This window comes from Eriocheir sinensis, chromosome 52 (assembly GCF_024679095.1).
Source record: "Eriocheir sinensis breed Jianghai 21 chromosome 52, ASM2467909v1, whole genome shotgun sequence".
Classification (NCBI taxonomy): domain Eukaryota; kingdom Metazoa; phylum Arthropoda; class Malacostraca; order Decapoda; family Varunidae; genus Eriocheir; species Eriocheir sinensis.
Window position 1 is genome coordinate 6967109 of NC_066560.1, and position 13302 is coordinate 6980410.

At 43.6% G+C, this 13302-nt stretch overlaps 1 protein-coding gene across 1 annotated transcript; it reads right to left on the reverse strand.

Annotated features, from left to right (window-relative positions):
- Nucleotides 1-46: 46 nt before the first annotated feature.
- Nucleotides 47-12338, reverse strand: LOC126983006 (astakine-like). The gene is made up of 4 exons (XM_050835413.1): nucleotides 11650-12338; nucleotides 4724-4855; nucleotides 4294-4403; nucleotides 47-1642 (listed from the first exon to the last, which is right to left on the reverse strand). Exons 2-4 carry the CDS (start codon nucleotides 4851-4853, stop codon nucleotides 1496-1498), a joined length of 387 nt encoding a protein of 128 aa, XP_050691370.1. The 5' UTR covers nucleotides 4854-4855; nucleotides 11650-12338; the 3' UTR covers nucleotides 47-1495.
- Nucleotides 12339-13302: the final 964 nt, after the last annotated feature.

A 13302-nucleotide genomic window follows, 5' to 3' on the forward strand; every position in this document is an offset into this window, starting at 1 on the left:
GTGAGAGGCGAAAGCTGTATATGTGTGTGAAGACAAAAACAACGGATGGGAAAATATTACATGGTCTATATTTTATTTTACAACAGGTATATAATTAAAAAAATACACATATAGTACCTAACATGTTGACTTATTCTCCTCAGGGCACCGTCTTTGGTATATAATTAATCATATGCTTGTCTTGCGCACACACACACACACACACACACACACACACACACACACACACACACACACACGAGAAATTCAAACCAGAGTCACATGAGGTAAATAAAAGATAAAAACAGAATGTGCAAAAATAAGAAAGAGTAAAAATAAAAACAAATAAGATAAGTAATAATAAAATAACTGTTCCTCATGTGACAAGGGTTTGGTAATAATACGTTTCTTCCCTCTTAATTAATAAAAGGGAAATTCGGGGTAAGACAGACTTATGCTCACCCTTACCCATCAATAACAACAACTACTATACTACAACGCAAAGACATATTACATCAAATCAACACAAGGCACAACAGAAAGCTAATGCATTCAACAATAATGGTAAGGAAGGAAAGTTAATGCAATAAACAACAGAAATAGAATACTACCTTATACTGAGGAGAGAAAGTGATATCAAACACAGACAAACACAAAAACAAACAGTGGCATTCGGTGATGATATTAATAAGTAAAAAACAAACAAACTACAGAGATTGTGATAAGCAACAAAACAAAATCGAAAACCTTTAAAAAAAAATGACGAAAAAAAATGAAACAAACAAACATATAAATAGATAAATAAACAAAGAAACAAACAATTAGAGTATCACTTTAAGGAGACAAAAAAAATATGGATAGACAGATAGATAGGTAAACAGACAGATAGACTGGAAGAAAAAGTAAAATTCATCAACTAAGAAGAATAGATAAAAAAGACGGAATACTAAGTTAACACACACACACACACACACACACACACACACACACACACACACACACACACACACACACACACACACACACACACACACACGTACAGTTGATCAAATAGGACGGGTCACTAAAATCAACACGGCAGGATTTCTCGGGAAGCATTGCCCTCCCAAGCTCCTGCCACGCCCACCTCACCTCGCCGCGCCAACACACCAAACAGACGGTCACTCAACCCACGATTAAAACGATTATTAAGAAGCTTGATATAGTAATGTGGTGAGCTGACCAACAAAGTAATCAGCCAACTGCCCAGCTAACGACTACAACCTCGTCTTATAAGAAGCTGGATATATTAACGTGATAAGCTGACCAACAAACTAAACATACAACTGCACAGCTAAGATGGATTCCTATTAGAAGCTTGCAGATACCGGGCGCCATGGACCTAACTCGTGAACTACTCAGAGATAAGAAGAAACAGGAACTACACTGCGAAGGGAATAGTTTACAGTTTGTCCTAATAAATAACGGGGAACCTGAGGGTTGTCTGGGTCCATTTGGGTCCAGTTCGGTTCTCCAGTCAATAGTCGTTCTCAGAGTTGAGGCTGTTGGCCTCGATGGAGGGAGTAGCGTCCGTGGCAGGCTCCGGCTCACGGCACACCCTATTGACACACTCGAGGCCAGAGCGGCAGGGGCACATGCCGAAGTAAGCCTCCTCGAGCACCACCTGGGAAAGAACAGGATGGACTCTTAGTAGAAACACAGATATATAGATTGATAGAGGGATAGGTAGATGATAAATGGATGTATAGAGAGATAGACAGGTAAATAAATGGATAGGATAGAAAAAAAAAAGATACATAGAAAGATATAAACAGCTAAATAGACAAAGAGATATGAAGACAGAAGGACAAATAGATCGATGGGTACATACATAAGAACATAAGAACATAAGAACGTAGGAGTCTGCAAGAGGCCGGTAGGCCTGTACGAGGCAGCTCCTTTGACACTAAGCTCCCGTGTATCTAACCCCACCTAATATCGCTGTCCATGAATTAATCTAATCTATTTTTGAATGTGACAATTGTATTGGCACTCACCACGTGACTGCTAAGCCTATTCCACTCATCCACCACCCTATTTGTAAACCAATTTTTGCCTATGTCCCTGTTGAATCTGAATTTATCCAGTTTAAACCCATTACTTCGTGTCTACCCGGTTCTCTTACCAACAAAACCTTATGAATGTCTCCCTTATTAAAGCCCTTCATCCATTTATAAACCTCGATCATGTCTCCACGCACCCTTCGCCTTTCTAGAGAATGCAAGTTTAACTGTTTGAGTCTTTCCTCGTATGGCAAGTTTCTCAACCCCTGAATCATCTTAGTCATCCTCCTCTGCACCGATTCTAACATTTTGATATCCATTCTATAGTAGGGTGACCAGAACTGAACCGCATAGTCAAGATGAGGTCTAACTAATGCTAAATATAGTTTGAGGAAGACTTCGGTGCTTCTGTTGCTTACGCTCCTTGAAATAAATCCCAGTACCCTATTTGCTCGATTTCTAGCTTGAATGCATTGTGCCCTTGGACGGAGATCAGAGCTCACTAAGACCCCTAAATCCCTCTCGCACCCAGACCTGCTTATGAGAGTGTCATTTAAGCAATAGTTATGTAAGGGGTTGTTCCTACCTACACTCAGAATACTGCACTTCCCTACATTGAACTCCATCTGCCATTCATCCGCCTAGTCATACAATCTGTTGAGTTCACCTTGGAGAATACAAGCGTCTTGATCCAACTCAATTACCCTACCGATCTTGGTATCATCTGCAAATTTACTAACATCACTACTAATTTCTGTATCTAAGTCATTGATATAAATAATAAACAAAAGTGGACCTAATACATGCACAGATTATATATAACGATAGATAGATCAGTAGATAGGTAGACACACAGACAGATAACAATAAATAGATAGAGAGATAAGAAAAACACATATAAATATTTACAGGCAAAACCTCTCGTCATAAATATACGGGAGTTAAACTTAATTATCTTTATGGAATGAAAAAAACAAACTCGACCTATCTCGCCAGAAAACAGAAAACCTTATTCCCGATACCCGATAACTGATAATGGAAAACCTTATCGGTGATAACCAATATTCGTTAACTTGAGACACAAATATAGGCGATAACCGATACCCGATATAAATTCACAATTCCGATACTAGCTAGCGATAAGTCCGATAGGCGAAAACGATACTATATTGATATTTCAAATAAAAAAAAACCATAGATGAATTCAAATTTTCATTATCTATATTTTTGAAAACTTACAAAACCTGAAAACCACACGTTGACACGTACATATGGACGGTAATACCAGAAACGCCAGAACCAGTGTTGTATTGTTTGCCGCTCCCACCGTCAAAAGCTGGAGCTTTTGTTTACAAACACTGGTCTCTTGTGAACTGGGCCATCACTACTTATTCAGGTATTCTTACTGATCACCATTAACACTTCAACAGTCACTTCAGTAAAGAAGCACTGAAGCACTGGGAACCGGAACACTGGCATTCACTCCGTCACTCAGACGCAGCTGAGAGGCCACGCGCCACATGCTAAGACAAGCCGCTGGTCTCTGTTTGCGCTCTTTACAACGGGATCACAAATTTCAGGCAGTGAATAATCATTTTTGGGGCAAAGTTAAATTATTTTTCTCTTTGATATAGTGGTTTGTGAGTCTAACAAAAAAAATAACCTAGTGTTTTAATGTTGTGATCTAAGTATGAAATCTCTTCACCGAACATATTTCATACCCCGAAGTTTTTTCATACAACACCGGGCGCCCGGGCCACGCATGCGCAGTAGGGAGGAGACAACGTTTTTTTTTCTGAGGCGGAAAAAAGTAGCGATTATCGCTGGTTTTGTTACAAAAGTAACGAAGATACCGATATTTATATAAAAAAGTAGTAGATGGCCAATAACCCGATTTTGTTATCAGCGATAAAGTAACGCGATAACTTATCGCGATAACGCCCAGCTATGCCGTTTTCCGATCCGAGCGATAGTTCTATCCGACTTAAGCATCTTGCACGGGAAAAATCACCCACTCATGAATACCTGGTTAACTTCTCTGTGGCATTGGAAGAGGCGTAGTGGGAGGGAGCCCGGTACGTTTAATTAAGAATATGGACCCATGAATACCCGGTTGATCTCTGTAGCCTTGAAAGACAGTCGTAGTGGGTGCCCGAGACGTTTAACAATATGGACCTAGGAGTGAATGATATGTAGAACTCATGCGGATGTCGTTGGGAGAGAGATACGTTTAAGAATATGGACCAAGGAGTAAATATAATGCATCACTCACCTGGATGTCGTTGGGGTAGTGCAGGGTGCGGGAGGAGGGCTCGGCGGGGTTGCAGAACGACCCGACATCCCCGAGCGCCAAGCAGGTCGGGATGCTGTACCTCATGAAACCTGCAACACACACACGCACGCACAGGTAGACAGGTAAGTAGATAAACAGATAAATATTAATAACCACATCCTGCAACACACACACACACACACACACACACACATAGATAAACAGACATATTAAATAGGCAGATCATTATACTTCTCCTCCTCCTCCTCCTCCTCCTCCTCCTACTACTACTACTACTACTACTACTACTACTACTACTACAACTGCTACTACTACTACTGCTGCTGCTACTAAAACATGCACACACACCTAACTCCTGTTTTTTCCTACTACTACTACTGCTACAACTACTACTACTACTGTTACTCACCCACGAGGCAGCAGGATTCGGGGCCGCAATGGAGGTTGTGGGTACAGTCCCCTAGACGTGTTCCCCCCCTCACCCCGGCCACCAGCACCAGCACCACCACGGCCATTGCCACCGCTGACCTGCCCGACATGTCTGCTGGGAGGAAGGGGGTATGAGAGAGACAAATACGTAGATGGATAGAGAAGTTGATAAATAGGTAGCTAGATAGGTAGATATACAGACATTTATATAGATAGAGATTGTGAGATAAGAGATACTAAACAGATGGATTAAAAGGTTGATAGGTATGTAGAGTTAAACAGATATGCAGATAGATTAGTACGTATAGATAGATAGATAAAGATTGTGAGATAAGAGGTAAATAGATGAATAGAAAGAAATATAGGTAGGTTGATAAGTAAGTAGGTAGATAGATCGGTAGATAAATAGAGATGTAGAGAGACAGATAGATTAATAAAGGAAAAAATATTGCTGGATAGAAAAATGATGGGTAGGAACAGGTAGATAAATAGATATACATAGATAGACAGGTAGGCAGATAGAACATGTAAATAGTTAAGGAAACATTTAGAAATCAAAACATAAACCATTGCAAGACCGCGAACACAAACAACAGGAAATGCTACATTGTAACCTCTTAAACATTAGATTTCTTAAACGGTGAAGGGAAATGAAGAATATAACCTCCCTTTCTTTCCTCTAATCAACCCTCACGCCAACATCCCTTCCACCCTCCGTCCACTCTTCTTTGGGCTTTGACACTTACGAAGACAGAACTCACTCTCCCTTACGCCCAAATCCCTTCCACCTATCCTCCACATCCCTTCCACCCATCTTCCACCCTTTGGATTTTGACACTTACGCAGACAAAACTCACTCACCCTTACGCCTAAATCCCTTCCACCCATCCTCCACCCTTTGGCCTTTGACACCTACGAAAGACAGAATCCACTCACCCTAAACCACCCCTTATACCTACCCACACATCCTTCCCTACGGACCTTTTCCTTAAACCACCAAAGAACTCACTCTTAGCTCTGCACACCCTTCTATCCTTAACTAACCTCATATACCCACCCACACATCCTCCTCCCTATATGGACCTTTCTATTTTACCCCCAAATACTCACTCATTCCTCTGCACATCTCCCTATCCTTAACGTACCTCATACACCTACCCACACATTCACCCCCTTACGCTCCTTTCCTTTACCCCCCAAAGCACTCACCTTCCGCTCTGCACACCCTTCTATTCTTAATTTACTCACCCCATCTCTATACGGTACCCATCTACAGGTCCTCCCCACTAATGCATCTTTCTTTAAACCCCACTCACTCACTTCTATGTAACTACGTGTATATATTTTTTACTGCATCATTTTTTTTATTAGTATTATTTTTTTTATCTTTCTCCTCTCTCTCTCTTCCATTCTTTTCTTCTTTACTCTTCCTTCATTTTCTCTTTCTTCCTCTCTTCATTCAAGCTTCTTTTCTTTCCTTCATTTTCTCGTACATTCAACTCTCCCTTCCTCACCCCTTACACCCACCCACACATCCCCCTATACGAACCTTTCCTTAAACTCCCAAACACTCACTTCTCACACTATACTTTGCACATCCTCTTATTCTTAACTCACCCCATACATCCACCCACACATCACACACTGTAAAACGTTTCCATCACTCACATCAACTAATTCCAAAGTCTCATAAAGGAGGTCAGTCGAGTTCTTATGAGTGTTTCCTCAGGTTCACGGAGCAGAGGAAGGATCAGACTACCAGAAGGGTCATAAAGCTACCCCTGGAAATGCCCCAAACTCCAATGAAAGGCTTGTCTACCAGAAGGGTCATAAAGCTACCCCTGGAAATGCCCCAAACTCCGATGAAAGCCTTGTCTACCAGAAGGGTCATAAAGCTACCCCTGGAAATGCCCCAAACTCCAATGAAAGGCTTGTCTACCAGAAGGGTCATAAAGCTACCCCTGGAAATGCCCCAAACTCCAATGAAAGGCTTGTCTACCAGAAGGGTCATAAAGCTACCCCTGGAAATGCCCCAAACTCCAATGAAAGGCTTGACTACCAGAAGGGTCATAAAGCTACCCCTGAAAATGCCCCAAACTCCGACGAAAGCCTTGTCAACCAGAAGGGTCATAAAGCTACCCCTGGAAATGCCCCAAACTCCAGTGAAAGGCTTGTCTACCAGAAGGGTCATAAAGCTACCCCTGGAAATGCCCCAAACTCCGATGAAAGCCTCGTCAACCAGAAGGGTCATAAAGCTACCCCTGAAAATGCCCCAAACTCCAATGAAAGCCTTGTCAACCAGAAGGGTCATAAAGCTACCCCTGGAAATGCCCCAAACTCTAATGAAAGCCTTGTCAATCAGAAGGGTCATAAAGCTACCCCTGGAAATGCCCCAAACTCCGATGAAAGCCTTGTCAGCTATGTGCGCTTAAGTGACGATATGTTTGACCCTTTAACAGCTAAGTACTCACTCACTCCTCTGTACATCCTTTACATCCACGCCCACGCCAACAGTGACTCCTACGCCTGCACCACACCGCACTGACGCCATCCTCAAGCCACATACCTTACGCCACGCACCCATACCATCACTCATGCCACACCTGATGTCACCAGCACCTACGCCCACTCTCCTCCTCCTCCTCCTCCTCTATCTCCTCCTCCTCCTACGTGTGAAGGGTGAGAGTTACGTCCTTCCAGTAAAGTTGAACAAGGACGGGTTTTCCAAGACACTCTCTCTGAATCTCTCTTGAGTGGGATAGGACAGAGGAAGTGAGCAGTTGGTGGGATGAGGGTCGTGGTGGTGGTGTGCGGGGTGAGTGGAGGGGAGGGGGAGGTGGTGGTGGTGGTTCAGGTGGGGTGGGGGGGGTGGAGGTAGGGTGACGTGTGTGTGTGTGTGTGTGTGTGTGTGTTTTGACGCGTATTAAGTCACTCAGCGTTGTATTTCGGAGGACGACTGACAACAACAGCAACAACAACAACAACAACAACAACAACAACAAAAGCACGTTCCCTTTCCTCAAGACCAAGGGAGCGTGTCAAGGTATATTTATTTTTACGAGGAGGAAATGCCTCTCCGAACAACATCAACAACAACAACATCAACAACAATAACAACAGCAACAACTAGAAACATAAGTGAGGCATTTGTCTATCGCTGTCCGTTCGTTTTAAACACTTCAACAAGCTGCGGCGTAAAAAAAAAAAAAAAAAAAAAAAAAAAAAAAATCTAAAAAACAAACCTTACTTGTACTTTTTCTGTTGTCAAAGTTTATTATAATTTTTTTTTATCTACCTGAGTACGCTTCACGAGCCTCACTATTACTTTTTTCTGTTTGCCAAGTTGCATTATTTTTTTTTATCTAACTTAATACGCTTTACACCTGTCTCATTGCGTATGGTTGGCGAAGCGTTGCGTTAAAAGGAAGGGAGGGAGGGAGTAGGGTAAGGTGCGGAAAAAATAGGAATGGCAGACAAAGGGAAGGGAAGGGATGAGGAAGGGAAAGGAATGATAGAAAAGGTAAGGTCTAGAAGGGAAGGAAGGAGGAAGGGAAGGAATGGTAGAAAAGGTAAGGTCGAGAAGGGAAGGAAGGAGGAAGGGAAGGAAGGGTAGAAAAAGGTAAGGTCTAGAAGGGAAGGGAGGAGGAAGGGAAGGAAGGGTAGAAAAAGGTAAGGTCTAGAAGGGAAGGGAGGAGGAAGGGAAGGAAGGGTAAAAAAAGGTAAGGTCTAGAAGGGAAGGGAGGAGGAAGGGAAGGAAGGGTAAAAAAAGCTAAGGTCTGGAAGGGAAGGGAGGAGGAAGGGAAAGAAGGGCAGAAAAGATAAGGTCTAGAAGGGAAGGGAGGAGGAAGGGAAAGGAAGGATAAAAAAAGGTAAGATCTAAAAAGGAAGGAAAAGGAAAGGATGCCAAGGATAGAGTGGAACTGAAGGAAAGGAAAAGGATAGGAAGAGTAAAGTAAGACAAGGGAAGGCTAGGAGGGGAAATGACATGATACGCAATCCTATTAATTATCTTTCCGTGGTGTTACTAACTGAACCTCTTTTTGTCTTCTTTTGTGTTTTCTTTCTCCTCCATCTCGCTCTTGACATGGTTTGCGTAACGCCGGTCAAGGATAGGAAGGAAAATAACACGGTATACGCAATCCTATACTTTTCTGCGGGGGTTGAAATCTGTTTATATTTTTTTTCCTTACTTCTTGTGTGTTTTCTTTCCACTCTATCTGATTCTTGTCATGGTTTGCGTAACGCCGGGTCAAGGATAGGAAGGAAAATAACACGGTATACGCAATTCTATACTTTTCTGTGGGGGTTGATATCTGTTTATATTTTTTTTCCTTACTTCTGTTGTGTTTTCTTTCCGCTCCATCTGGTTCTTTTCATGGTTTGCGTAACGCCGGGTCAAGGATAGGAAGGAAAATAACACGGTATACGCATATCTAACATTTTCTGTGGGGGTTGATATCTATTTCTATTTTTTTTCCTTACTTCTGTTGTGTTTTCTTTCCGCTCCATCTCGCTTTTGTTATGGTTTGGCTACTGGGAAGGATCTAATAATTATAATGATCGGTATTAGACGCTTCCGCCTCTCAAATCAACTCTTTCCAAAGGCCAAAAATCAGAAAGTTGGAAAGTTTCATTTAGTCGGCGCAACATCTGAGGCCATATGCCGGAGAGAGACAGAAGGGGAAGGAATTATAGGAGACCAAAAAACGGAGAGTGATCCTGTTCTCAAGTGTGCTTTTCACGTTCATGGTACATAAACTTCGTCAGACTACCACCAGGGGCACACAACTACACATGGAAAGACCCACAACTCCTACGAAAGCCTTGTCAACTGTGTGTACCAAAAAAGGAGATTAATCGGGTCTCATGAGTGCTTTTCACGTTCACGGTACAGAAGCTTCGTCAGACTACCACCAGGGGCACACAACTACACATGGAAAGAACCACGACTCCTACGAAAGCCTTGTCAAATAATGTGTGTGCTGGGGCGTCGAAGCGGTTAAAGATATGACCCTCAGCAAGTCGAGAAGGAAGGATGCTCTCACCATTCACAGGGCGGCACACACCAAGACCTTCACGGCTGACTCATCTTCACCACCATGGTCATTGGTATTCCCTCGCCGTTCCCTCGAGCCTTAACCGCGATCAGTGCATTTACGCATCAGACAGACAAAGGCAGGAGCGATAGACGATGTGATAAATGAAGTATAATAAGAAGTATCAAGATTTCTGGCCGAGTGAAGCAACAATTAATAGAGATTTTCAAAACGGGGGAAGTGCGGTTCGGTGAGGTTGCGGTTGGGTTGACGTTGGATTGAGGTTGATGTTGGTTGAGGTTAGGTTGAGGTTGGTTGAGGTTGGGTTGAGGGTGGCTGAGGTTGGGTTGAGGTTACGGTTGGGTTGGGGTTAAGTTTGGGTTGAGGATGCGTTTGGGTTGAGGTTGGGTTGAAGATGAGGTTGGGTTGAGGTTGGGTTGAAGTTGGGGTTGTGTTGAGGTTGAGGGTGAGGTTGGGTTGAGATTGAGGTTGGTTTGAGGTTGAGATTGAGGTTGGGTTGAGGATGCGGTTGGGTTGAGGTTGAGGTTGAGGTTGGGTTAAGTTTAGGTTGAAGATGCGGTTGGGGTGAGGTTGCGATTGGGTAGAGGTTGCGATTGGGATGAGGTTGCGATTGAGTTGAAGTCGCGGTTTGGTTGTTGCGGTGGGCATCAGCGGGACCAGGTTGAGGGTAACATCCGGGTCACCGCTGCACACCTTCCCATTTTAGGACCAGCCGGCGGGGGAGGATGAGCACCGGGGTGGGCGTGTCGGGGCGTGCTGCGTCTGCCCTGCCCCGACCCACCCCGACCAGTGCCCAGATCGACCCGGATTCCGAGGGGATGACGCCACGGGTACTCGTCTGGGCGCAACAACCCCAGCAACGAGGTACCGACGATGACGAAGAAACAGTTGTTGGGGTACAATGATATATAAACAGGACACTAGTAAAGGAAAATAATGATAGACAGGATGATGAAAAATAAAGAAGTGTGGGTACGATAATAAGCAAACAGGACACCAGTCAACGAAAATACTGATAGACAGGATGATGAAAAATAAAGAAGTGTGGGTACGATAATAACCAAACAGGACTCTAGTAAACGAAAATAAACAATGACAGACAGGACGGTGATAAACAGACAGGTGTGGAGGTAGAATAATTAACAAACAGGACACGAGTAAAGATAATGAACAGTGATAAACAGGACAATGATGAACAAACAGGTGTGGAGGCATGATGATGAACAAGCATTACACCAACAAGAACAAGTACGTGTAAGCTGTCTATCAGTATGACTCGTCTCTAATTCGCTTTCTGGAGGAGACATATGAGGCGGCTAAATAATAAAAAAAGGTATAATATGTGATTCCAACCAACCCACCCCCCCACACACACACACACACACACACACACACACACAAACAAACTCCTTCAGTGACGCAAATGACTTATAAGATCAAAAGCAACAGGTAGCATAAGAGATTCAACCTACCTTCGTTTCGTCCACTAGAAGATACGAGTGTGGCAAACCCAGAGATCACCACCACACACACACACACACAGACACACAAGGAGACTACGGTTGGTATTGTCAGATGCTCCCACCCCTTACACCAACTATTTCCAAAGCCCAAAAAGGAGGTTAATCGAATTCTAATGAGTGTTTTTTTAAGTTCACGGTACAGAAGAAGGCTCAGACGACCACTAGGGTCATAAAAGTACCCCTGGAAATGCCCTAAACTCCCACGGAAGACTAGTAAATTACGTGTTCTTGGCCCCAGAAATGTTTAAAAATATGGTCCTACAAGTGCGTAAGGGGCAGATAAAACATAAAAACAAACAAACAGGTAGTAAGAGATTCCAACCCACCTCTTCGTAGGACACAGATGATACGAAGTCAGGAAACACCACCACACACACGGACCCACACAAACACACAGGGAGAGCAAGTGCGGCCTTCGAGTGGTGTCTGGATGGCTGCTCTTTATCCTGACGCCTCGCTGAGCACTGAGTGAGGGAGGACACGCGGGACCCTCACTTATGTATGCACTGCCAGCTGACCGGCCCCAACGACACCACCCCCTCGCTTCACCCTCACCCCGGCATCACCCCTTACATCAACCTGCCCACGTCCCCACCACTCACCCCAGTCACCCCAGCCTACCCGTGTGCCTCCCGTCCCTGCCTCGTCACCCCGCCACCTCCAGAAGGAAACACACGGGTCCGGCATGCAAATCTAGAGCGTCGAGGAGCCGTGGAAGGAACAAAGGTCGGTATTCTCAGACGCTTCCCCCTCTCATGTCATCTATTTCCAAAGGCTAAAATGGAGTTTAATCCAGTTTCCATGGGTGTTTTTCACGTTTAAGGTACAGAAGAGGGGTCAAACTATCCCCAGGGTCATAAATGTACCTCTGGAAATGCCCAATGCCCCTTCAAAAACCCTGTCAAATGTGAGGGTGTAAGTGGCGAAGGGTTTGAGAATATGGTCCAAAAGGAATTGAAGTGTAGCCATGCAGAGAAAATATGCGACGTGGGTGAATGGGGTCAGACCAAGATGGGGTTTTCCTGGCTTTTCCCACGTGGATTCTTGAGAACTATTGGCCTGTTTCTTGTCTTCGTTTGAATTTTATGCTTCTCTATCTTGTGTTTTTATCATTTCCTTTTCTTCTTTTGCTTTATTTTCTTCTTCCTCCTCATTTTCTTTTTTCTTAGTTCCTTATGCTCCTTCTTCCCTCTTTATCATCATTGTCTTCTCTATCTTTATCTTGTGTTTTTATCATTTCCTTTTCTTCTTTTGCTTTATTTTATTCTTCCTTCCCATTTTCTTTTTTCTTAGTTTCTTATGCTCCTTCTCCCCTCTTTCTTCTGCCGTTTCTTTGTTTTCTTGATCTTCTTTTTTTTCATCTTTTGCTTTATCTTCTTCTTTCTTCTTTTTTTCAATTATCATCATCATCACCATCATTTACCTCCCCCTCCTCCTCCTCCTCCTCCTCCTCTTCCTCCTCCTCCTCCTCCGCGCACTTCCGTCTTCCTCATTTGGGGAAACACGAAGATGAGACGTAAAAAAGAAAAAAAAATATCGGTGGGGAATTCAACCATTTCAGACAAGCGTAAGGTGGGATATTGGAACTTACTTACCCCCACCCCCCTCTCTCTCTCTCTCTCTCTCTCTCTCTGCGGATGTAAGAGAAAGTAGGACATGGTGGAGAGTTTTCTTTGGAGAGAGAGAGAGAGAGAGAGAGAGAGAGAGAGAGAGAGAGAGAGAGAGAGAGAGAGAGAGAGAGAGAGAGAGAGAGAGAGAGAGAGAGAGAGAGAGAGAGAGAGAATGGGTCACCGGAAACAACAAACGAGGAAAACGATATCACACACACACACACACACACACACACACACACACACACAGAGCACAAACAAACAACAACAGACAAACATAAACCAGTAAGTGATCGTGTCAGGAACAGGGAAAATAAATCTAAAAAAAGCAGAAAAAAAAATGTGGGAAAAAGATGTTAACAAATAAAG

Bases quoted from the DNA above. Each gene is read 5' to 3' on its own strand.
- LOC126983006 (XM_050835413.1), bottom strand. From the start codon at position 4,853: ATGTCGGGCAGGTCAGCGGTGGCAATGGCCGTGGTGGTGCTGGTGCTG. The intron at 4,404-4,723 runs GTGAGTAACAGT...TGTGTGTTGCAG, and splicing joins CGAATCCTGCTGCCTCGTGG to GTTTCATGAGGTACAGCATC. The intron at 1,643-4,293 runs GTGAGTGATGCA...GTTCTTTCCCAG, and splicing joins ACTACCCCAACGACATCCAG to GTGGTGCTCGAGGAGGCTTA.